Source organism: Oncorhynchus kisutch, linkage group LG4 (assembly GCF_002021735.2).
Source record: "Oncorhynchus kisutch isolate 150728-3 linkage group LG4, Okis_V2, whole genome shotgun sequence".
NCBI lineage: Eukaryota > Metazoa > Chordata > Actinopteri > Salmoniformes > Salmonidae > Oncorhynchus > Oncorhynchus kisutch.
Window position 1 is genome coordinate 52,081,242 of NC_034177.2, and position 26,121 is coordinate 52,107,362.

Consider the following 26,121-nt stretch of genomic DNA (forward strand, 5'->3'; position numbering starts at 1 on the left):
ACTGGGTCACAGGTACCTGTAAAAAGAAAAAAATAGTAGGGTGTGGATCAGAAAACCAGTCAGTATTTGGTGTGACCAATATTTGCCTCATGCAGTATTTGCCTCATGCATCTCCTTTGCATAAAGTTGATCAGGCTGTTGATTGTGACCTGTGGAATGTTGTCCCACTCCTCTTCAATGGCTTTTGGAAGTTTCTGGATATTGGCGGGAACTGGAACATGCTGTCAACCCAGAGCATCCCAAACATGCTCAATTGATGACATGTCTGGTGAGTATTGATGGGTTTGGATTTCTAAACTTTAAATATTGTTAATGTTTATACTAGAGACATGAGGAGTGCCATAGTCTGGTTTATACACCAGAAGTTAATGGGTATCTGTAGGAGGATTGTGAATGGTAGAAGCAATTAAGCTTGGAATGTACTGAGTTCAGGGAAGACGATCACATGTTGGCAGGCACACACGATAAGGGTGGAGAGCTGTGGATTAGTGAGGAAACGGGGGTCGAGGTCAGGTCACATTAAGGGAGAAGGAACAGTTTATTGCCCGTATCACTTAACTTCCTGCCTAGCAATAAAGATGTCATGTTTAGAGAGGAGGAGGAGATACATAAACTCAGCAACAAGTTAACTCACTGTCAAATGTGTTTATTTTCAGCAAACTTAATGTGTAAGTATTTGTATGAACATAAGATTCAAGAACTGAAACACAAACTGAACAAGTTCCACAGACATGTGACTAACAGAAATTGAATAATGTGTCCCTGAACAAAGGGGGGGGGGGTTCTCTCTTCCACCAAGGCACGTCCCAGGCGTGCTCAATGGGATTGAGATCCAAGCTCTTCACTGGCCATTGCAGAACACTGACATTCCTGTCTTGCAGGAAATCACACACAGAATGAGCAGTATGGCTGGTGGCATTGTCATGGTGAAGGGTTATGTCAGTATGAGCCTGCAGGAAGGATACCACATAAGGGAGGAGGATGTCTTCCCTGTAACTCAGTGTTGCTATTGCCTGCAATGACAACAGGCTCAGTCTGATGATGCTGTGACACACCGTCCTAGACCATGACGGACCCTCCACCTCCAAATCGATCCTGCTCCAGAGTACAGGCTTCGGTGTACCGCTCATTCCTTTGACGATAAACGCAAATCCGACCATCACCCCTGCTGAGACACAACCGCGACTCGTCAGTGAAGAGTACTTTTTGCCAGTCTTGTCTGGTCCAGCGACAGTGGGTTTGTGCCCATAGGTGACGTTGTTGCTGGTGATGTCTGGTGAGGACCTCCCTTACAGCAGGCCTACAAGCCCTCAGTCCAGCCTCTCTCAACCTATTGCGGACAGTATGAGCACTGGTGGAGGGATTGTGCGTTCCTGGTGTAACTCAGGCAGTTGTTGTTGCCATCCTGTACCTGTCCCGCAGATGTGATGTTCGGATGTATCGATCCTGTGCAGGTGTTACATGTGGTCTGCCAATGTGAGGACGATCAGCTGTCCGTCCTGTCTCCCTGTAGCGCTGTTTTAGTCGTCTCACAGTACGGACATTGCAATTTATTGCCTTGGCCACATCTGCAGTCCTCATGCCTTCTTGCAGCATGCCTAAGTCACATTCATGCAGATGAGCAGGGACCCTGGGCATCTTTTTTTGGGGTGTTTTTCAGAGTCAGTAGAAAGGCCTCTTTAGTGTCCTAAGTTTTCATAACTGATCTTAATTGCCTACTGTCTGTAAGCTTAATTAATTGTTTGTGGTTCTTGAAAAAGCATGGGAAACAGTGTGTAAACCCTTTACAATGAAGATCTGTGAAGTTATTTGGATTTTTACCAATTCTCTTTGAAAGACAGGGTCCTGAAAAAGGGACGTTTCTTTTTTTGCTGAGTTTATTACCACTGGTGGAAATGGTTTTTGTCTTATGCAGCTGTATTGACCCAATGGGTGAATAAACTTGGTTGGAGCTTACATAGTGTCTGTCAATTTCTTACTCTGATATTTAGAACCTAACAGTATGCAAGTGAAATCTGTCTGTAAACAATTGCTGGAAAAATGACTTGTCATGCACAAAGTAGATGTCCTATCCGACTTGCCAAAACTATGGTTTGTTAACAAGAAATTTGTGGAGTGGTTGAAAAACGAGTTTTAATGACTCCAACCTCACTGTATGTAAACTTCTGACTTAAATACACTGACCAAAAAGTTATTTTGTTGGCATTTATGTATGTCCCCATTACCAGTAAAACATCATACATGTCAAGCAGTGAAGTTTCAGCTCTGTCTGTCCATGGCCTTTCTTCCTCATTGCGCACTGTCAGTGTGTCCGTTTTCCATCTTGTCCAGCTGTGTCTTAACATTTCACGTAAACCCCATTTCTTGTCTGCATCGAAGTAGTGGTCCTTGTACCTAGCATCGTGCATGGTGGCGACCCTGTCAAGAAGCTCTGAGAGACTGCCAACGAATCTCTTGTTCACATCCTCTAGTGGACATCTTTTGCAAGTTTTAACCCCACGGTGTGTGTCAGCAGTTTTGTTGAGCAGCTGTTTCAATGTCTTGACAGAGGGTATCACATCTGCTGCAGACGCAGTTGATGAGGTTATTTCTCAAGTCAGTTGGAGCTAGGGGTGTGTGTTTGTTTTCAATGAGAGTCCACTGGTTTGTACTGATTGTTGCCTGTAACTCCTAGGCGGCTGAGTACACGCCAAGCACTCGTTTTTGTTCCAGCAGACTCTCCATCATGTAAAAAGTACTGTTCCACCTGGTGGAAACGTCTTGTTTAAGCCTTTTTGTTTTCATTCCAAGCTGCTCCTGTAAGCTAGCGGTGAGTGTTTAAAATTACCCACTATCTTCCTTCCTGTTGCCACTGTGTCAGATATGCTGCGTTGAGCCAAAACACCTTCATTTGCAGCGTGTGCCATGCATGGCAAATTGGCGACTCCGCATTCTTCCAAAGCCATTGTCATGTTACGTGCATTATCACGTAGCCCATGTGTACTTTGTTCTTGGAGATTTTCCTAGTTTCAAACATGTTTTCAAATGCCATTGAAATGGCAGCATCAGTATGAGAACCAGCACATTCTTGAGCATGCAATACAGCGTTCCTCAGTACGAAATGTGCTGTCAGACTCTGCATGCTCATGGGGCTGACATCGCTGGTCCAAATGTCAGTCGTGAAGCTTATAGCGGTGACTCCCATAGCAAGTAGCTCAAGGATGTGCGTTTCAACTATACTGTGTAACTCCTGTAGGGTAACATCTGAAAAATAGAGCCTACTTGGTAGTGTGTTCCCGGGGCTTGAGATACTCGACCAGTCAGCGAAAGCCAACATCATCCACGACAGTTGATTGTCAAAGGCAATGATTTTCATTATCTTGACGTTAATGGATTTCGCCTTTGAGGTGTCTCGCTGAATTTGTATTTTTCTTTCAAGTGACTGCTCGACTTTAACTTGTTTAGTTGTTGGACGTGAGCGCTTAGTTTTCTTCTGCTTTTGTTCAAAGTAGTTGCTGAACGTCTGGGGGTGATGCACTTTCAAATGAGTAATTAGATTTGTGGTATTGAAAGATTTCACTTTCTCCCCTCGGGAAATAATAGCAGAATAACTTTGCATATGGCCTTTTTGTTATCTTCCTTTTGAAACTTAAATATATCCACACAGCAGACATTGTGGGCAAGGTTAGGAATGCTGTGTTTCGCACGTGTAGCGCTGTTTTTTTCGTGCCGTCAGTACGTCATCTACCTACGTTATACAGGTTTGCACGTCAGCCTTGACATCGGTTTTGCACGTCGGCGTTAAACTACACATAGAGCCGATGTTGCCATTTTTAGCTAATATCAGCCTATTCCGTTATATCGTGCATCCCTAGAAATTAACATGACATTTTCTGGCAACAGCTCTGCTGGACATTCCTGCAGTCAGCATGCCAATTGCACACTCCCTCAACTTAAGACATATGTGAGTTAGTTTACTGTCACCATAGTTGTATTCATGGAAAACCCCACTTGCATGTCAACTATAGCCATTACGTACTACAATTTAAATGTTTTATTTAATATTTTATTTAACTTGGCAAGTCAGTGGGTGATGGATTTGGTGCAATGCGAACACCAATCGTTCACTCGTAGCCTACCCCTCCTCATCCCCACGCACTCTGCCGGCTACATGGACAATAGAGGAGAGCAGCCTCCCACTCCCCGTTATTGGTAACAACAAAGGGGGCGGCCAGCAGGCAGCGTGACTCACTAGAATAGCGGTTCAGTTCAGACACACACACCAACCAACCTACATAATCTGAAGAGGTAGAATTAATTGTTCTAAACTAAAAAGAGACGGGATAACGAGGAAGCTCCAGTTCAATTACGTCAAAGAGATTAGACTATTCTGATAACCTGCAGGTAGGCTGCTACCTGTGATTGGTGGTAGGGCTACTGTAGGAGACCTTTTGCATTGGCGGCGCAGTGGGTTGTACGGATTGGCTGAGCGATGCAAGGTAGAATTGGACGACACTCAGGAAGAAACTCTGATATCAGTCCGACTTCAGTCGGCACTAGACGGGGGGACCGTATTTCCTCACTGAGTATTCACAAGGAGGTGAAAAACGGTGTCTCTAATCTAATCACTTCGGTCTTCCCTGGCGGCGACATGGCGAGGGAGAACGGAGAGTCGGGCGGGGATGGATCTTGGAAGAAGAATGTCGACGATATCAAGCATGTATTCGAGTTCAAAGAAGTCCTTGGAACGTGAGTCACGTGGTTTATCCTACTTAGTTCTAGAACCCTAGGGTGTTACACCTAACTTTTGTCGTCGACTCAGTTTACTTGACAGACAAGGCAGTGATACAATGTAACCGTAGCGGAAATGCAATTGTCCTCGTGTTCTGTTGCACATTAGATGAACCAGTCGGATTTCCACTGTTGTCAACGATGTATAGACAATATGGCTTGTGATAACCAATAGCCAGCCTACCTGCGATTTTTTAATATATATATATTTTTTTTTACAAATGTTAATTATGCTTTTATGATTTCCTACAAATGTTTATGAAATCGAAAGTTACTTTCTGGATGCAACTATTCGACGCACGTGCGAAAACGGTAAATGATTGGTATATTCTATGGTGGCAGGTGTTTGACGGATAATCGGACACGACCGTATACATCTAAATTTATCTCTAATAGAATAGAAGGTTATTTTGGTCCGAGATTAGTTCTGGTAGGTTATGGCGCTTGCCCAAGGTGGTGCCTCAGCTCAATGCACCTGGATTACAGAATAGATTCTCTTGAGGTTTTCTTTATTCATGTACATCAAATTGAGTCTATAAGCAGAAACAACGTTAATAACAATAACATTGAATATATGCTGATATCCTGGTGCTGATTTATGATCATGTCTATGCCGTATTTCATTTATGATAACACAAAAGCACAGGAGGTTAGTGGGACCTTAATTGGGGAGAACGGGCTTGATGAGTGGAATTGTATCAAATACATCACACACATGATCTCCAGGTGTTTGACGCCATTCCATCGGTCCCGTTCCGGTAATTATTATGAGCCAATCTTCCCTCAGCAGCCTCCTGTGCACGAAAAGGCACTTGCCCATTGGGAAAGTCAGGGTTCGTTTTTTGGTTGCCAGAAGATTATGATCACTTTTCCCGAAAATTTTAAGTGGATAAATTCACCTACACAGACTGTACCCGGCTTCAAGAGGGGGCTGAAAGGGGGCTTAGCACCCTCAGTTCAAACCTGTGCCCCTCAGTTTTAGTTTGTCCCTATATAATAAAAGGTCATATGATTGACAGGTTGGCTCGGATCTGTATCAACTTTTGAAAGAATTACTTTCCCATTGTCCCTCAACTGTAGTGTATGCTATACCTTTATCCAATTTTTTTGCTACATAAGACTGAATTGAGCTGGTCAGTATTTTAATGCAACAGTTTTTGTGACCAACTATCAGTAGAGTTGAAAGTGTGATGGAAATACTTAACTTTTTATTTGGTACGTAAAAACGTAAGAAAAAAGTGCATTTTGTACACTACGTCATCACACTGATTTATGGAGATTTGAATATTCGCATGAAAATCTGTGGCCAATTGGATGGAAGCCTGGTTACTGACTGATGCTGAATTGATTATGCCCGAGCGGTGTGCTGTGACCCTTTCCCCGGGCTTGGAGAGAAAATAACTGTACCGCAAAATGGGTGTTGCATGGAAGTTGTCACTGATGGGTGGGTGGGTGGGTGGGGTCTGGAGACAACCCGTGTCCACTGTGCGTCATTTATGCAGAGAATGCTCCCTTACCTGCTTCAACAAAGGCCCATGCAGGGAAGTTTATACCCCCGCATCGCCAAAAGGTTAGTGGACAGTGTTTAGGGCCTGGGCAAAGTCTTCATCTGCCTTGGGGAAACTGCTATGATGTTCCTTTATTTGCTCCACTGATCTACATTCTCCAAATGAACATACCATGTTGGTCAATATTAGAGGTCGACCGATTATGATTTTTCAACGCCGATACCGATTATTGGAGGACCCAAAAAAAGCCGATATCGGACTATTTTTATTTATTTGTAATAATGACAATTACAACAATACTGAATAAACACTTATTTTTTACTTAATATAATACATCAATAAAAATCCATTTCGCCATAAAATAAATGTTCAAAAATTAAATGTTCAATTTGGTTTAAATAATGCAAAAACAAAGTGTTGGAGCAATATGTGCCATGTAAAAAAGCTAACGTTTGAGTTCCTTGCTTAGAACATATGAAAGTTGGTGGTTCCTTTTAACATGAGACTTCAATATTCCAAGGTAAGAGGTTTTAGGTTGTAGTTAATATAGTATTTATAGGACTATTTCTCTCTATACCATTTGAATTTCATATACCTTTGACTATTGGATGTTCTTATAGGCACTATAGTATTGCCATTGTAACAGTATAGCTTCCGTCCCTCTCCTCAGCCCTACCTGGGCTCGAACCAGGAACACATCAACAACAGCCACACTCGAAGCAGCGTTACCCAAATTCTGGCAAATTAGTTTGCAATGAGCCAGGCTGACCAAACTGTTGCATATACCCTGACTCAGCGTGCAATGAACGCAAGAGAAGTGACACAATTTCACCTGGTTAATATTGCCTGCTAACCTGGATGTATTACACGCTAGACAAACTAGTAATATCATCAACCATGTGTAGTTATAACTAGTGATTATGATTGTTTTTTTATAAGATAAGTTTAATGCTAGCTAGCAACTTACCTTGGCTTCTACTGCATTCGCGTAACAGGTAGTCTCCTCGTGGAGTGCAATGTGAGGCAGGTGGTTAGCGTTGGACAAGTTAACTTGGGTTAACTTGCAAGATTGAATCCCAGAGCCGACAAGGTAAAAATCTGTTGTTCTGCCCCTGAACAAGGCAGTTAACCCACCGTTCCTAGGCCGTCATTTAAAATGTGTTCTTAATTGACTTGCCTAGTTAAATAAAGGTATTAAAAAAAAATCGGCAAAATCGACGCCCAAACATATCCCGATTTCCGATTGTTATGAAAACTTGAAATCGGCCCTAATTAATCAGCCATTCCGATTAATCGGTCGACCTCTAGTCAATATGTATGATGTACCCAGTGTTCATTTGGAATGTGCCATTCTGCCTTGCTGTCACATGTTTGGGTAGTGTGAGTTTTTAATGGGGTGGCTGAACCGTAATTACTTCAGTTGATGGGAAAATGACCACTGATACGTCCTGACAATGTATGAGGTTACTGCTCATGTGTGAGGAAGTTGTCTCAAACAGTTCTTAAAATGTCGATCAGAATAAGGGTATGGTTGTGTGGCGAAGATGCGCTATAGGCACGTCTCTCGCCACTTTTCCAACTCACTCCAATTCGTGCGCACTATTTGTTTACTTGTGTCAATTGTTGGGTTATGGTCGTTTTGATCATTCATTAAATATAATACATTCCTACCATTTTCATTCTCCAAGTGGATTTTTTTTTTGGAGAGCTCAAAACCGCGCAACAATTGTGAAGAACTTTTGGTTAATTTAATTGCTTTTACCAGTTACTGTCAATTTCTTCGTAGTCTTTGTTTGGAGAGCGTGTGTCTGGTTTCTCCATGTTTAATGTTGTGTGACTGCACGCACTGTACATGCATACATATACCTGGCCTGCGTGCCAAGACTAGGTGTTGCCAAATGTATTTAAGTGTTTGGGGATGTTCTAGTTAGTTCACCTTTGGGTAACTCAAAGGAAGGTTGTATCTGTAGCTTATTGGTTAAGACAGGTTTTGCCTAATGAAAGGCTTTTTATTTTGAATGCTGACATTCTTAAGTCAGACCCTTGTATGCGTGTGTGTGTATGTATGCACACTACATGACCAAATGTCATGCTCGTTGAACATCTCATTCCAAAATCATGGGCATTAATATGAAGTTGGTCCCCCACCCCCTTGCTGCCATAACACCACTCTTCTGGGAAGGCTTTCCACTAGATGTTGGAACATTGCTGCAGGGACTTGCTTCCATTCAGCCACAAGATCATTAGTGAGGTCGGGCAATGATGTTGGGAGATTAGGCCTGGCTCGCAGTCGGCATGCCAATTCACCCCAAAGGTGTTCAATGGGGTTGAGGTCAGTGCTCTGTGCAGGCCAGTGAAGTTCTTCCACACCAATCTCGACAAACCATTCATTTCTATATAGACCTCGCTTTGTGCACAGGGCACTACGTGCTTCAGCTGTCCTGTTCTGTGGCCTACCACTTCACAGCTGAGACGTTGTTGCTCCTAGATGTTTCTCTTTCACAATAACAGCTCTTACAGTTGACTGGGGCAGCTGGAGCAGGGCAGAAATGTGGAGGAACTGACTTGTTGGAAAGGTGGCATCCTATGACTGTGCCACCTTGAAAGTCACTGAGCTTTTCAATAAGGCCATTCTACTGCCAATGTTTGTCTGTGGGGATTGCATGTCTGTGTGCTCGATTTTTATACCCCTGTCAGTAACGGGTGTGGCTGAAATGGCCAAATCCACTTATTTGAAGGGGTATAAAACATACTTTCAAATATGATGGTGATATTTAAACACCAGCTCTGTGTAAATAAATCCAACACTCATTTGCACATCTGCCTCCTGCTGAATCTTTCTTCTTACGACTGCTAGAAGGACCCTGTTTTATGCTGATACAGCGCAGTGGATATGGGCTACAGATTTCACGCCAACCTGTCACTTCAAAAGCACTCTGATCTCGGCATTGGTCTCGGCATTTGAACTTTTATGTTTATTGTGGTATAGCTTGATATAAACAGAATCCAATGTCATTCGAATGTAAGCACCCTGAAAATGTTTGTCCCCTTTCCACTGCCCCCTTAGTCACTGTATCCTGGTGCCAGGTCTGGAGCAGACTACTGGAATTATTTGCATTTTGTTTGTCAGTAAAAAATGATTACCTGCCCCACATAGGGCAACTTTAGAACAGGCACAACTCGTGAGACTGCTCAGTGCGCAGGTCACTTTCCCCAGGCAATAAGTCAACCATTAATGTCAATCAATGCATGTAATGTTATCCTCTTCATCAGCAGTCATGAAAGCACTGCTATCACTTCATCTATCGTCTAAGTTACCTGGCGATTTTAAGATCACTCTGGGCGTATGTACCATTTTCATTATCACTTCAGATCTCTGGTGTTCAGTTCCCCAGAATCTGTGTGTTCAGGATGTCGAAGATGAGTATGATGTGTCTCCTGTCTAACGCCCAGGAAGCTCCGATTTCAAACTCCCATTGGACAGCTTTTACAAGCGTTATGTCAAAATACTTATTACTCACTAATTATGAAGTTTTGCTGAGCAACAATCTTCATTTACGTCCGTTATATACTTCTAAAAAAATGTCTAAATAAAAATGTGCAAGCAACTAAAAAAAAATGCCTCTTTTGCTCCTTTTGCTCCTCAATGTAAATCACTCATTACGGTCTCACAGGTCAGAGGTTTACAACAGCTCAAAACATTAGAGGTGCTGAAAAGGCTTTTATTTGGTTGCTTGTAAACAGTTTTATTTAGACCTCTTTTGGATGTAAGCGTTGGCCATAACCGGAGTAAATTAAGATAGTTGCTCAGCGAAACTCCATAATTGAGCAACAAACGTGTTTTGACATGCTTGCAGAGCTGTCTAATGGTAGTTTGAATCGGAGCTTCCTGGGCATTAGAGGAGACACGTCATACTAATTGTGGACATCTCGAATGTATAGCTACTGGGGCACTCCAAGAGATGCTTTTATTAAAGCTAGATTGACCATTGAACTGGGAAACCAAACAGACACACAGATATGGGGAAGGGTTTCATCCTGTTAGTACTGTTTGTTGTACTTGGGACAAAAGTCCAGCTCACAGTTCTGTTATTCTCGCAACGTATTCTCTCATGCTTGAACTACTACACTTTTCTTTCAGTGCAGACACATTCTAGCAGCGTTTATTTCTGCCCTACAGTTAGTGCCGCTCGACTTAAGCCCAATCTGCTGTGGCTGCGTTATTATGATGCACACAGGGAGCATGTTAGTGCTCACTTTGAAGGGCATATTCCCCAAATGGAAGACTGGAAGACAGTTCTTCAAAAAGATTCCCTCCCTCTTCAAGATTGTCATCAATGGTCTGGGTGTTACATGCATACTGTAGGTGTTACTTGTTGTTGGAGCCAAAGCACAGAGTGATAATCTAGCCACACTTTTTAATTCACAGGCAAAGATAAAACACCAGGTATAAAATCTAGGTGTTATTTGAGATTCTGAACTAAATTTCGATTCACACATTCGGAATGTGATCAAAGTAGCTTTTTACCACCCGAGGAACATTTCCACGGTGCGGCCGTTTCTCTCTCCGGCTGATACAGAGAGTCTCAGCCGTGCTTTTATTACAAGCAAGCTTGACTACTGTAATGCTCTCCTGTCTGGTCTACCCAAGAAAGACATTGGGCAACTGCAAAACATACAGAATGCTGCAGCACAGGTACTGACTGAGGCCAGGCGGGGAACACATATTTCACTGGTTTTAGAATTCATTTTAAGATTATTGTATTGGTTTTTAAATCAATCCACGATTGTGCACCCCAACACATGTCAGACATGTTTTTAAGCTATGTACCCAGTAGGTCCCTCAGGTCCTCTGGCCTTTTAACTTTCCCATCGTCTAGGACCAAGAGGCAGGGAGAGGCAGCTAGTTATCTGGAATAAGCTGCCGTTCTTTTTGTTTAACTTTTTGTGTATTAAATATTTCCGCTTTTATTTAATTCTTTTACTGTAAAGCACATTGGGTTGCATTTCGTGTCTGAAATGTGCCGTATAAATAAAGCTTGATTTGGTTCGGCTAACTTTTTTTTTGTTGTGTGTTTTGAACGTGAAGTGAAAATCTGTCAACATGATTGATAGAGGTTGAATTGATAAGCTGTGTATTATAGGAAACGAGACTAAGTCCTTTGACCTTCAGATGTTTTTCTTCTATTTAATTCCTCCAATGTAAGCAGCAACACATGCATCAGCACTCCTTCTTTTGGGGAGAATGTCATTTGATCGGGTATTGTAGGAAGCCTGTGTCGGAGAAGGGAATGTTTTTGGCCAGCCCTCGGAGAACGGTGTCAAGCTGGAAAGGTAGGCCACTCTTAGCTTCAGTAAACTGGCAATGCTGGTCTCCATTCAACTGTGTAAACTTGGACAATATGGGGATCAGGATTGGGGTCAATTCCATTTTGATTCAGTCAATTCAGGAAATAAATGGAATCCCTTCATCACGGCATATCCTATTTGTTGTTGAGACTCTAAGATCATTCTCAATATGCTACATCTCTTAGGCTAAGTCACATTCAGTCTGCACACTTTTTGGCTTAGCCCAGGGCTAAGAAAGAACATGCAGCGTGAAAGCCCTTAATGTCCTCTAATGGCCTCCCCCCTAAACCCATATGGATCTGTGTTCGACCCTGTCCTCCTGAGGTACAGGCTGTGCCTCTCATTACCATCAGGGAGGAGAGGAGCTCAATGTTCCCATCAGCCTCTTGATTTGAACACATGGCTTTAGTGTGATTGTAACCCCTGACTTGGGTCACACCAAGAGACCTTACGTAATTCACTCCATTCCATTCCATATTTCCTTGCAGGCTCCCGTTGTATTCAAGATCGTAACGGCAGAAGGTTTCAATGCCCTCGTCTTCTTTTATTGTTACCTGTGAGTGTCATCATGAGTTTAGTGACCAATATTCATAGTCAGTTAGGATAGCTAAGGCTAGCTTTGCTTTTTCAAACAGAAATGTGCATCTTTGTAGCACTGATTCCAAAAAGTTTTGGCACACTAACGTCTATGGAGAATAATACCACCTCCCAGCTGCCCACTGCACTGAAGCTAGGGAACTCTGTCACCACCGATTTTAAATCTACGATAATCGAGAATTTCAATAAGCATTTTTCTACGGCTGGCCATGCTTTCCACCTGGCTGACCCCCCCCCCCCCCCCCCCCCCCCCCCCCTGATCTGAAAGAGCTGCAAAATCTGGATCCCTACAAATCAACTGGGCTAGTCGATCTGGACCCTTTCTAAAATTATCCGCCAAAATTGATGCGAACCCTACTGCTAGCCTGTTCAACCTCTTTCATGTCGTCTGAGATCCCTAAAGATTGAAAAGCTGCCGCGGTGATCCCCCTCTTCAAAGGGGGTGACACTCTAGACCCAAACTGTTAGACCTATATCCATCCTGCCCTGCCTCTCTAAAGTCTTCTAAAGCCAAGTTAACAAACAGATCACCAACTATTTCGAATCCCACCGTACCTTCTCCACTATGCAATCTGGTTTCCGAGCTGGTCATGGGTGCACCTCAGCCACGCTCAAGGTCCAAAACGATATCATAACCGCCATCGATAAAAGATAGTACTGTGCAGCAGTCTTCATCGACCTGGCCAAGGCTTTCGACTCTGTCAATCACCAGATTATTATCGGCAGACTCAATAGCCTTGGTTTCTCAAATGACTGCCTCGCCTGGTTCACCGATAGAGTTCAGTGTGTCAAATCGGAGGGCCTGTTGTCAGTAAAACTAAATGCATGCTCTTCAACTGATTGCTACCCGCACCCGCCCGCTTGATTAGCATCACTACTCTGGACGGTTCTGACTTAGAATATGTGGACAACTACAAATACCTAGGTGTCTGGTTAGACTGTAAACTCTCCTTCCAGACTCACATTAAGCATCTCCAATCCAAAATTAAATCTATAATCGCCTTCCTATTTCACACCAAAGCCTCCTTCACTCATGCTGCAAACATACCCTTGTAAAACGGACTATCCTACCGATCCTTGACTTCGGCGATGTCATTTACAAAATGTTTGTGTAACTCTGTTGTTTTTGTCGCATTGCTTTGCTTTATCTTGGCCAGGTCCCAGTTGTGAATGAGAACGTGTTCTCAACTGGCCTACCTGGTTAAATAAAGGTGAAAAAAAATGAGTCACTGTCTAAACAGTCTGTAGGTTGAAAACCAGTCATCTCTACATAACAGCCCACCATGCCTGGGGGCGGCAGGTAGCCTAGTGGTGCCTACTTAAAGGTTAAAATGAAAACAAAAGAAATGAATTAAAAATGCCTCTGCCTGTCTGCCCACCAATGTCTTCAGTAGCTCGGTCGTGCTCAGTTTTGTTCTATTGTAAACCTTTTTTTCTAACACACACACACACACACACACACACACACACACTGTCCCATGTCAGCACAGCAGAGGCTCTGGTTGGGGCTCCTGCTGTGTTGTGTATAAGCAGAGACAGCAGGTGTGTGTAGTGTGTTGTATTCAGTGAGCTTGCTGCCTGCTGAGCTGCTGTCACAGGCTGACAGCAGGCGGTTCACTCAGGGTGAGCCAACCCTGGCAGGTTTAGCATACACATACACACACACAGCGCTGTCTTTTCTCCTCCCGACCCCTTGTTCAGCGCTCAGCCTCAACGCTTTGCTTGGGGATTAAGAATGGACTGATATAGGAAGGAGGTGACAGGGACAGAGAGATGTAGATTATCTCTTCTCCTCCTCTTCCTTCCCTTCCTCTACTTCGGGCTTTCCCATCCAGTGTCCAATAGGGATCATTCCTTCTCACTCATTCACTTTAGGTCTCCCTGACTGAATAACCTTCAACCCCTTCCCCCGACCCTCGAATTTACCCACTAGCCCATAGACACATTTACATCAGAACGGATTGGATTGGTTATTAGGTATAAGCAATATGGCAGAAATTCCAACTAGCCTATCAGAGGTAAATGTGGAACTAGCACTATATTAGCACAATAACACATTTTTAACTGACTTGCCTAGTTAAATTGAAACAGTATTGCCCATACCTGTTCAATATTTTAAGATCTAGGGGAAAGGTTGCTTCTGGATGAGGCCATAATCTCCACCTGTTGCCCTTCAACAATGCATAGCTATGAGATGGGAAGCAAGCTTGGGAAAAAGAAAGGAACGGCCAAATTGGTCACCATTGAAAACATCAATGCTCAGTCACATTGATTTGGGTCACGCCAAGAGACCTTACGTAATTCACTCCGTTCCATTGTCCTGGCGGGGAAATTCATTGTGCTTCCGGGGGCACGTAAGACACACAATTTAGTATACAGTTAAGAAGTAATATGTGTCACAGTCATATACAGTGGGGCAAAAAAGTATTTAGTCAGCCACCAATTGTGCAAGTTCTCCCACTTAAAAAGATGAGAGGCCTGTAATTTTCATCATAGGTACACTTCAATTATGACAGGCAAAATGAGAAAAAAATATCCAAAATAATCACATTGTAGGATTTTTAATCTATTTATTTGCAAAATATGGTGGAAAATAAGTATTTGGTCACCTACAAACAAGCAATATTTCTGGCTCTCACAGACCTGTAACTTCTTCTTTAAGAGGCTCCTCTGTCCTCCACTCGTTACCTGTATTAATGGCACCTGTTTGAACTTATCAGTATAAAAGACACCTGTCCACAACCTCAAACAGTCACACTCCAAACTCCACTATGGCCAAGACCAAAGAGCTGTCAAAGGACACCAGAAACAAAATTGTAGACCTGCACCAGGCTGGGAAGACTGAATCTGCAATAGGTAAGCAGCTTGGTTTGAAGAAATCAACTGTGGGAGCAATTATTAGGAAATGGAAGACATAAGACCACTGATAATCTCCCTCGATTTGGGGCTCCACGCAAGATCTCACCCCGTGGGGTCAAAATGATCACAAGAACGGTGAGCAAAAATCCCAGAACCACACGGGGAGACCTAGTGAATGACCTGCAGAGAGCTGGGACCAAAGTAACATAGCCTACCATCAGTAACACACTACGCCGCCAGGGACTCAAATCCTGCAGTGCCAGACGTGTCCCCCTGCTTAAGCCAGTACATGTCCAGGCCCGTCAGAAGTTTGCTAGAGAGCTTTTAGATGATCCAGAAGAAGATTGGGAGAATGTCAGATGAAACCAAAATATAACTTTTTGGTAAAAACTCAACTCGTCGTGTTTGGAGGACAAAGAATGCTGAGTTGCATCCAAAGAACACCATACCTACTGTGAAGCATGGAGGTGGAAACATCATGCTTTGGGGCTGTTTTTCTGCAAAGGGACCAGGACGACTGATCTGTGTAAAGGAAAGAATGAATGGGGCCATGTATCGTGAGATTTTGAGTGAAAACCTCCTTCCATCAGCAAGGGCATTGAAGATGAAACGTGGCTGGGTCTTTCAGCATGACAATGATCCCAAACACACCGCTCGGGCAACGAAGGAGTGGCTTCGTAAGAAGCATTTCAAGGTCCTGGAGTGGCCTAGGCAGTCTCCAGATCTCAACCCCATAGAAAATCTTTGGAGGGAGTTGAAAGTCTGTGTTGCCCAGCAACAGCCCCAAAACATCACTGCTCTAGAGGAGATCTGCATGGAGGAATGGGCCAAAATACCAGCAACAGTGTGTGAAAACCTTGTGAAGACTTACAGAAAACATTTGACCTCTGTCATTGCCAACAAAGGGTATATAACAAAGGGTTTTGAGAGAAACTTTTGTTATTGACCAAATACTTATTTTCCACCATCATTTGCAAATAAATTCATTAAAAATCCTACAATGTGATTTTCAGGATTTTTTTTTCTTCTAATTTTGTCTGTCATAGTTGAAGTGTACCTATGAGGAAAATTACAGGCCTCTCATCTTTTTATGTGGGAGAACTTGCACAATTGGTGGCTGACTAAATACTTTTTTGCCCCACTGTAAGTACAGTGGAACCTGTCGTATAGTATTCACGGAGTGGGCGATCGTAACTGCAGGAGGTTACGATGCCCTCATCTGTTCTTTTTATTGTTACCTGTGATTGTCTTCATAATGATTCACTGTCTGAACAGTCGATAGGTTGAAAACCAGTCATCTCTACATAACAGCTCACCATGCCTCTGCCAGTCTGCCCACCTACATCTGCTGTAGCTCGGTCGTGCTCAGTTTTGTTCTGTAAAACTTTCTTCCACACCCACACACACACAGTCCCATGCCAACACAGCAGAGGCCCTGGTTGGGGCTCCTGCTGTGTTGTGTATAAGCAGAGACAGCAGGTGTGCGGTGTGGTGTATTCAGTCAGCTAGCTGCCTGCTGAGCTGGTGTCGTGATCGGGTCACTCAGGGTGAGTCAGCCCTTGCAGCTATAGCACCCACACACACAGCACGGTCTTCTCTCCTCCTCTTCCCAATCCCTCATTCAGCCTAGACCCTTTGCTTGGGAATTAAGAATAGACTTATCAAAGGAGTGCGGGACAGGAAGAGACCCAGATTCTCTTCTCTTACCCCTCTTCCGTCCCCTCCTTCATTTCAGGCTTCCCCAGAAATTCCAACTAGCCTACCAGAGGGAAATGTGGAACTACCACCATATTGCACATACCTATTCAATCCTTTAAGAATCGAGGTGAAGTCCTTATGGTTAATAGGGCTGCTTCTGGATGAGGCCATAGTCTTTTCCTTCTTACCCTTCAACAATGCATAGCTATGAGAGGGAGAATCTGCTATTGATCCACAGACCCTGACATCTACTTTCTAATATTGTTCCTTTACTACAGCTCAATTGAATGTTTGGCAGGCAGGTGTAATCCATTTTGTTTCCCAATACAAACAGAAGGATAGATAAGCTTAGATTTTGATTACAATAGAATAAAAGTTGTTAAACAAACATCTGATGTGTGCTCTTTGAATAAGAAATATATATATATATATCTCACACTGAACAAAAATAAGTGCAACATGTAAAGTGTTGGTCCCATGTTTCATGAGCTGAAATTAAAGATCCCAGAAATGTTCCAATGCACAAAAAGCTTCTCTCAAATGTTGTGCACGAATTTGTTTACATCCCCGTCAGTGAGAATTTCTACTTTGCCAATATAATTAGTCCTCCTGACAAGTGTGGAATATCAAGAAGCTGATTAAATGGCAGGATCATTACACATGTGCACCTTGTGCTGGGTACAAAAGGCCACCCCAAAAATGTGCAGTTTTGTCACACAACGCAATGCTACAGATGTCTCAATTTTGGGGGAGTGTGCAATTGGCATGCTGACTGCAGGAATGTCCACCAGAGCTGTTGCCAGATAATTTAATGTTTATTTCTCTACCATAAGCTGCCTCCAACGTCGTTTTAGAGAATTTGTCAGTACGTCCAACCGGCCTCACAAACGCAGACCACGTGTAACCAGGCCAGCCCAGGACCTCCACATCTGGCTTCTTCACCTGCAGGATCGTCTGAGACCAGCCACCCGGACAGCTGATGAAACTGTGGGTTTGCTCGTCATCGTCACCAGGGTCTTAACCTGACTGCAGTAACCGACTTCAGTGGGCAAATGCTCACCTTTGATGGTCACTGGCATTCTGGGGAAGTGTGCTCATGGATAGAATTCCAGGTATTCCAAATTGTATTTGTCACATGCGCCATATACTTAGCCCTGAACCAACCATGCTTTAAGAAGTTAAGAAAAAAACAAGTTAAGTGAAAAATAAAAGTTATAAATAATTTAACAGCAGCAGTAAAATAACAAGCAAGGCTATATACAGGGGGTACCGGTACAGAGTCTATGTGCGAGGGAACCGGTTAGTTGAGGTAATTAAGGTAATATGTACATGTAGGTAGAGTTAAAGTGACTGCATAGATTATAAACAGAGTAGCAGCAGTGTAAAAGACGGGTCAAGGGACGCTGTTCAGGAGTATTATGGCTCGGGGGTTGAAGCTGTTAAGAAGCTTTTTGGACCTCGACTTGGTGCTCCGGTACCGCTTGCCATGTGGTAGCAGAGAGAACAGTCTATGACTAGGGTGGCTGGAGTTTTAGGGCCTTCCTCTGACGCTGCCTGGTACAGAGGTCCTGGATGGCAGGACGCTTCGCCCCAGTGATGTTCTGGGCCTTATGCACTACCCTCTGTAGTGCCTTGCGGTCGGAGGCCGAGCAGTTGCCATACCAGGCGGTGATGCAACCAGGATGCTCTCGATGGTGCAGCTGTAGAACCTTTTGAGGATCTGAGGACCCATGCCAAATCTTTTCAGTCTACTTGTTACATGCAATATGCTTTGTGGATGGTTTTATGATGAAACAAAGGTGTGGTTGAATTTATTATGCCGCTATGTCTTATTGTCTCTAACTATAGGCCTATATATCACAGTGGCAAAGTATATAAATTAACAGGTTATAGAACAAATGAACACAGGTTGTAAAAGAACACAGGTTGTAAAAGAACACAGGTTTTAAAATAACACAGGTTGTAATAAGAACACAGGCTGTTATAGAACACAGGTTGTTATAGAACACAGGTTGTTATAGAACACATCGTTTGTAATAAGAACACAGGTTGTAATAAGAACACAGGTTGTAAAAAGAACACAGGTTGTAATAAGAACACAGGTTGAAATAAGAACACAGTTTGTTATAGAACACAGGTTGTTATAGAACACAGGTTGTTATAGAACACAGGTTGTTATAGAACACATCGTTTGTAATAAGAACACAGGTTGTAATAAGAACATATAGGTTGTAATAGAACACATAGGTTGTAATAAGAACACATAGGTTGTAATAAGAACACATAGGTTGTTATAGAACACAGGTTGTAATAAGGCTTTTGTTCTGGCTTGTCTTCCCCAGGGATTTTTTTCCCACGCACGGATCCTGTCGACATCAGTCAGTCAGATCCACTGCTGCCTGGCCGGCATCTCGCTCTCGCTTGCACTCAATGATGGTGCTCTCAATGCTGATGTCAGAGATGCATTTAGTACCAGAAACAAACAAATACTTCTACAGTGCCTCCCGCTTTTACTTATCACATCTGTGCAGCACAATTAGATCACCATAACCATATTCACTGTAACTGGACTGCTCTGTAGAGTTAAGACCACTTTAAAGGGTTTTCTCTTATTACCTTCCTTTACCCAGTCCTATTTTCAGGGAAAGTGCTGTAGTGTAGCTAGTCTCCTTTCAGGCAGGCACTGAGGGATTGTGGAGTAAAGTAGGCTAGTTGAGAACAAGTTCTCATTTGCAACTGCGACCTGGCCAAGATAAAGCATAGCAGTGTGAGCATACAACAAAGAGTTACACATGGAGTAAACAATTAACAAGTCAATAACACAGTAGAAAACAAAGGGGGGGTCTATATACAATGTGTGCAAAAGGCATGAGGAGGTAGGCAAATAATTACAATTTTGCAGATTAACACTGGAGTGATAAATGATCAGATGGTCATGTACAGGTAGAGATATTGGTGTGCAGAAGAGCAGAAAAGTAAATAAATAAAAACAGTATGGGGATGAGGTAGGTGAAAAGGGTGGGCTATTTACCAATAGACTATGTACAGCTGCAGCGATCGGTTAGCTGCTCAGATAGCTGATGTTTGAAGTTGGTGAGGGAGATAAAAGTCTCCAACTTCAGCGATTTTTGCAATTCGTTCCAGTCACAGGCAGCAGAGTACTACACCCATTCAGCATCATTCACACCCTCTTACGCTTTAACCCCACCAATCTCTTTAAGGATTCACATGTGGGGCTATGTACTAAGCAACCAAAGATTTAGAGACCTAAAGTCTGGTATATACTACGGGTGTGTTCGTGAATTTAATCTGGAGTGCCAGAGTGTGTTCTGGGTGTTCGTAAACTCAGAGCGTTTGTCAGATTTGTCTTTCGTGAATTCCGAGTGTTTCGCTCTCGGAGTGTTCATAGAGCACACTTGACGCTCTGGCCGAGGAGTAGCGTTGATCTGAGCGTTCTGACCTAACAGCAGCAGTCAAGCTAACATTGGCTAGCTTGCTAGCTTCTTCCAGACACAAATGAGAGAACAGCTCAATCTGACCATTTTACTCACCCTAGCAGAGCTGGTTAGGTTGTTTCTGTGTTAACCAAAGTGTTGCTGACTGCAACTGTGCTGCTGGCAAATTTAATCACGCTTTTTTTGCCAACGTTTACTGACACCAGCCATATTCAACAGGTGTTGAGCGTTTGTAAATTTGTCAGTTATTCTGCTCTCTGGCACACTCAGACGAGTGCTCTGAAATCGGAATAGATAACCAAAGTGAATTTACCAGCTACGTCTTGCAACAATTGTCGCAGTGACAACATAAACATTCTATTGAAATAGTTACTTGCATATTGGAGTCTTTTGTTAAAACATGTAGCTAGCTAGCTAAACAATGAAGCATCATCCCAACTCATTACTACCCTGCATGAATCTGCAGGTAGCTAACCAACCAGGTTCAATGTAAGCTAGATAACATTAGGCTATAACCCTCCCTCTCTCTCGCCCGCCCGCCTTCCCTCCCTCTCGCCCGCCTTCCCTCTCGCCCTCCCTCTCGCCCTCCCTCCCTCTCACCTGCCCTCCCTCTCGCCCTCCCTCTCTCTCGCCCGCCCGCCTTCCCTCCCTCTCGCCCGCCTTCCCTCCCTCTCGCCCGCCTTCCCTCCCTCTCGCCCTCCCTCCCTCTCGCCTGCCCTCTCTCTTGCCCGCCCTCCCTCTCTCTCGCCCGCCCTCCCTCTCGCCCACCCTCCATCCCGACCGCCAGCCCTCTCTCTCTCTCTCTCTCGCCTCAGCCGAACTAACCTCCAGGAAAGAAAGATTAGAATGATTATTTCTCCCATTTAATCAAGAGTCTGGCGAGCCGAGCACAGAGCTTACATTCCAGGAAAGCAACCCCAGGCCCTAGCCAGTGCTCATAACAACAACATGAAGGCCTAACGTCCCGTGTTGATGCAGTAGCAGACACTGGACAGAAGTTGATAGTAATCATCAGTATGAGAGAATGTTATATTATTCTCAGGAATAATAGATGCAACATTTTCCAAAACAGAATTTGCTGTACAGTATGTATTATGCCTGTTTTAAAGTGATCATAACCTGATTCACGTAGTATATTGACACGCTTATGAAAGCCTATGCCACATTGCCAGTCTTAAGATGAGATGGTGCCTTTTGCTTGTCTTGGTGAATGTTGGCATAACACTGTCTACAGTATTGGCTTCAATTCTATTTCAATTCATGAGAGCTCATAACAGCATGTAGGCCAACATGTAGGTGCCACTGGTTGCCCCAGGCACATAAAAAAATATATATGTTTTTGAAAAGGAGATGAGTAATCTAGCAATGTTCAAATCATAATACATTCTCTGCTCTTGTTCTTGTGACGCACGTGCAGTACTGTCCAAGGGAATTATTATTATTTTTTTAACCTTTTATTTAACTAGGCAAGTCAGTTAAGAACAAATTCTTCTTTTCAATGACGGCCTGGGAACAGTGGGTTAACTGCCTGTTCAGGGGCAGATTTGTACCTTGTCAGTTCGGGGATCTGAACTTGCAACCTTCCGGTTACTAGTCCAACGCTCTAACCATTAGGCTACCCTGCCGCCCCACAGTGTCCGTTGCTTGAAATGATGTCTGTTGATGTAATATCGCAAACGGACATGGCAGTTTCACCGCAACGGATTCCAACTTTGACATCCCACTAGTATTGATGTAGCTGTTAGACAGAATGGCAGTAATCATCACTTTGAGGGAATTTTGGCAACACTTTAGCCTGCAGCTATTATGATTCAGTTACAATACACTGTAAGACCTGTCATAAGCATGCATGTCCGCTTATAACAACATTATCATCTCATTGTGATCCTGACTAAATCACAGCCGCTTTGTAAATGTCCTACTGGAGAGACATGACGTGTCATACGCCTGAGCCGTTGCTCGTCTTGGTGACTGTCGGCATACAACACTGTGTATTGGGTAACTGAATAGTCCTGCCGGGACAAGGACGCCAGTGACCGTACTCGAGCAAGGTTGTGGTCCGTGGACTGTTCTGCAGCCGAACGATGACCATGAACTCGACCCCTAAAAGGGAATTGTAATTCCATTAGACCGGTACATGCTCTACCCCATCTGGATTATCTAGCCTGGCTGGCAATGACTTTCCATCCAATAGATGACATAAGCGGAGCATTAATGCGTCTTACACAACATGATTCTCTGTGATTTACTCTGACTCAGCAGCTACCGCAGCAGCACAGGCCATGACTAGGGCATGCACGCAGACACACACACACACCAACTCTAGCCTAGCTCGGCCCCCGTGTCCCCCAAAACCACTCCACACTTTTTAACATTTACTTAAACTCACTCTATATTCGCATAATTGCCAATGGTTTATTATGTGAGTGCCCCGTGCTCTTTAGAGAAAATGAAAAACCGTCACACTGAACCCGTCTCAGGTTTTTTCTTTCTCTAAAGTTAAATTTGAAACATTTCCTAAGCAGACTCGCTAAAGGAATCTTAGGATGTGCAAGTGCTTTTCATGTTTGAGTGCCCTGAGCCTGAGAGTACTGGATGAGTTAGGTGTCTTGTTACAGGCTTATTGCCTACAGCAGCTGTCAAATGGGTTTCACAGAGGAGGAATATCCATTCGTCAGCTTAGCCAGCATCGTAGCCTGGTCTCAAATCGTACACAACAATGCAGGTGTGACCCACTGTGGTTTGAAACTGGATCTCGTGTGTCACAAGACTGGGTTAGGCCACTCTGCTAAAGCCCGAGGCATTAGCCCGGGAAGCCAACGTTAGTCTTCAGGTCTCAGACAAGATTTCTTATCCTGCAAGTGTAGCTCACAGAGGGAAGTACCTGTTCACTCTGGAAGGACCTGTTGAGGTAACCGACTAGGAACTAATCAGCTACTTATTCCACAAAAGCAGAGCAAAAGAGAGCCATCATATTCATGGCAGTAAAGCGCTCAAGGTCAAAGCCAACTAGTCTATTACATACACACACTGACAGCACTACTAGATTGTGACACTTATTCAAAGCCATTTCGTAGAGCCACGCTGTCATTTTTAAATCCAGTAATGGATTGAAAGGAGTTTTACTCGAGCCAAATTTAGAAAAGCTTTTCTCCTCAATTAATGCTGCGCTTACGTTCCAGCTCACACCTTGGATTATAGTCAAACAGGGTAGAGTCAGTCACATAAGGTGTCAAGTAAAAAACGTAGTCGCTCTCTCGTCTGACTGTGTGTACGCCCAAATGTTTTCTTTTAACCTCAAGAAAATATGCTTCCTTACTTCCACCCGTAAAGAGTTGCCTATATTGTGGGAGCCCCTATTGTGTATCATGTACCGTGTGTGTGTCATGTAGTGGCAGTGAGACAAAAGTCTCTGCGGCGTTCTTAGTTACCAGCAGGAAATGATGCTGGCTCACCCTGTGCGAGGTGAAGGTAGAATGCACTGCAGCAACCGTCTTCTAACCGTATGTGTGGTGAACGCTTGCTTCTGTGCGTTGTAACAATCCCCTCCAAGCTTCCTGTGGTTTTAATCATTGTGTTCCTTTCACTCTGACTGCAGCATAGCGCAAGCTATACGATGCTCTGGTAAAGACATGCACGGAACACCTTTCTCACACACACACACACACACACACACACATTACATTCAAGCAGCTGCGTATGAGTCAGTTTTTCTTTCTCACTAAGTCTCAATGCTGCAGCAAAGAGAAAATGGTAGAGGGTTGTAGGAGGGTTATTGGATGGTTGTAGAGACCAGCCTGTTGCTGTGCAGTGTGTGTGTGTGTGCGTGCATGTGTGCATGGTGCATGTGTATCTGGAGGGTGTGTGACTGTATCTATGATCTATGGAGTGTGTAGAGGAGAGCAGGATTAGCATGGATTTGATGACCAGGGGAGGTTTAGCAGGCCCGACTACAGCTGAGTTTAGAGCCTACTGAAAGGAGCCGATTTACACACACACACACACACACACACACACAGTGGCTCGCAGGTCTGCATACACACATTCATACCCACACATGAAGTCAGAGTCAGCGCTAGCCTTTTGGGTGCCCCCCCCCCCCCACACACCTTGCGATCAAAACATTTTAGTAGCTCTCCTCTTGACAGCTAAAGTTTTCTAATTACTTTCCTGCAATTCTACATATTTTGCCATGGGGCATAGAGAAAATGTTGCAGGTTTGATGCAATTATACTCATTTTGCCATGAGGCGGAGAAAAACAATTCTCCACAGGGTGGAGAGGAACGCTTGCAGTTTTTAAATATGGTATCTTAGTGAGTAACAAAATCAATGGGAGCACCACGATTGGTAATTCGACCATGATTACAAGTTTAGGTAGCTGGCTAGACTAACCAAATAATAAAAGGTCAAAAATGCTGACATGGGCTAATTGAATGACTCAGTGACTGACATAAAATAAACTGCTGATGCACAACCACATTTCGAAATTGCTCCTGGTGTATTCTACTCTCAATAATAAGTTGGGACCCCGTCGTTTTTGCAGTGGGGTTGGATTGACCCGCTGGCCTACAGCCAGTGGTCCATCCCTATTATAGACCCTCGACAGGAGCCAAGGCTTTAAAAACAGCAGTGCCACGGAGGTTGATCTGGTGTTTGTGTGTGTGTGTGTGTGAAGGGATGGTGTGTATAGGGGTATGATAATGACTAACATTCAGGCACTTATTTCTGTTGTGTGGTTAAAGAGCAGGGAAGACAGAAGAAAATGACACAAAAGTAAAGGGAATATAGAAAAGTAAGCGTGAGTATAGGTGGGAGAAAGGGCAAGCCAGAGAGGGAAGGAGAGGAAAGATAATGGAGGGAGCTGGCTACACGATCAATGCAGGGTTTTTATTAACTAACTTTAAACGGCACAGCACAAGGACATGGCTTGTAGGGCTTGTAAGGCTGGTAGGTAAGTTTGTGATAAAAATTATGATAGGAGGCTGCACGCTAACCAATCAAAGGGCATTTCGCAATATCTATGGAACAGGATATGCAAGACAACGTAGGAAGTATTCTAAGGAAAGTATAGCATCATAAACGGTCTAATTGGCGATAAACATACAGGCTAGAAAGTTGGCATTGTACAATTCTCCGTACACATAAAGGGCACTTACTTAAGAGTGAGGGACGCACAACAAAGGACTTGTGCCGCCCCATGCCACCACACACTGAACAAACACTACGGAAACACAGGCTACTTTATACCAGAGGAATGGTGATTATCAGAGGGAGTTAAGGTGTGGTGACTTGGCAGGAGATGTGGGATGTCCAGAGGGTATTTGGGGAGTCGGGGCAATGGCATGATCCTTCGGAAAAGTCCAAAGAGGACCTAGGTACTCTCTCTTTCATTTCCTCTCTCTGCCGCCTCTGTCTCTCTCAAATCAAAGTTTATTTGTCACATGCGCCGAATACAAAAGGTGTAGACCTTACACTGAAATGCTTACTTACAGGCTCTAACCAATAGTGCAGAAAAGGTATTAGGTGAACAATAGGTAAGTAAAGAAATAAAAACAACAGTGAAAAATAACAGTAGCGAGGCTACATACAGACACCGGTTAGTCAGGCTGTTTGAGGTAGTATGTACATGTAGATATGGTAAAGTGACTATGCATATATGATGAACAGAGAGTAGCAGTAGCGTAAAAGAGGGGTTGGTGGGTGGCGGGACACAATGCAGACAGGCCGGTTAGCCAATGAGCAGGAGCACTGGTTGGTCGGGCCAATTGAGGTAGTATGCACATGAATGTATGGTTAAAGTGACTATGCATATATGATAAACAGAGAGTAGCAGCAGTGTGAAAAGGGGGTTGGGGGGGCACATTTTGCAAATAGTCCGGGTAGC

At 43.7% G+C, this 26,121-nt stretch overlaps 1 protein-coding gene across 2 annotated transcripts in view; it reads left to right on the forward strand.

Moving 5' to 3' along the window:
- Positions 1-4,158: 4,158 nt before the first annotated feature.
- The window catches only part of LOC109889675 (calcium/calmodulin-dependent protein kinase type 1D), a 43,424-nt gene continuing 21,461 nt past the window's right edge, over positions 4,159-26,121 (forward strand). Inside the window, exon 1 of one of the 2 annotated variants that reach the window (XM_020481278.2) lies at positions 4,159-4,728. In XM_020481278.2, coding sequence (XP_020336867.1) covers positions 4,472-4,728 — 257 coding nt within the window. In that variant the 5' untranslated portion in view covers positions 4,159-4,471. The remainder of the gene's footprint in view (positions 4,729-26,121) is intronic. The other variant, XM_020481277.2, reaches the window with a different exon arrangement.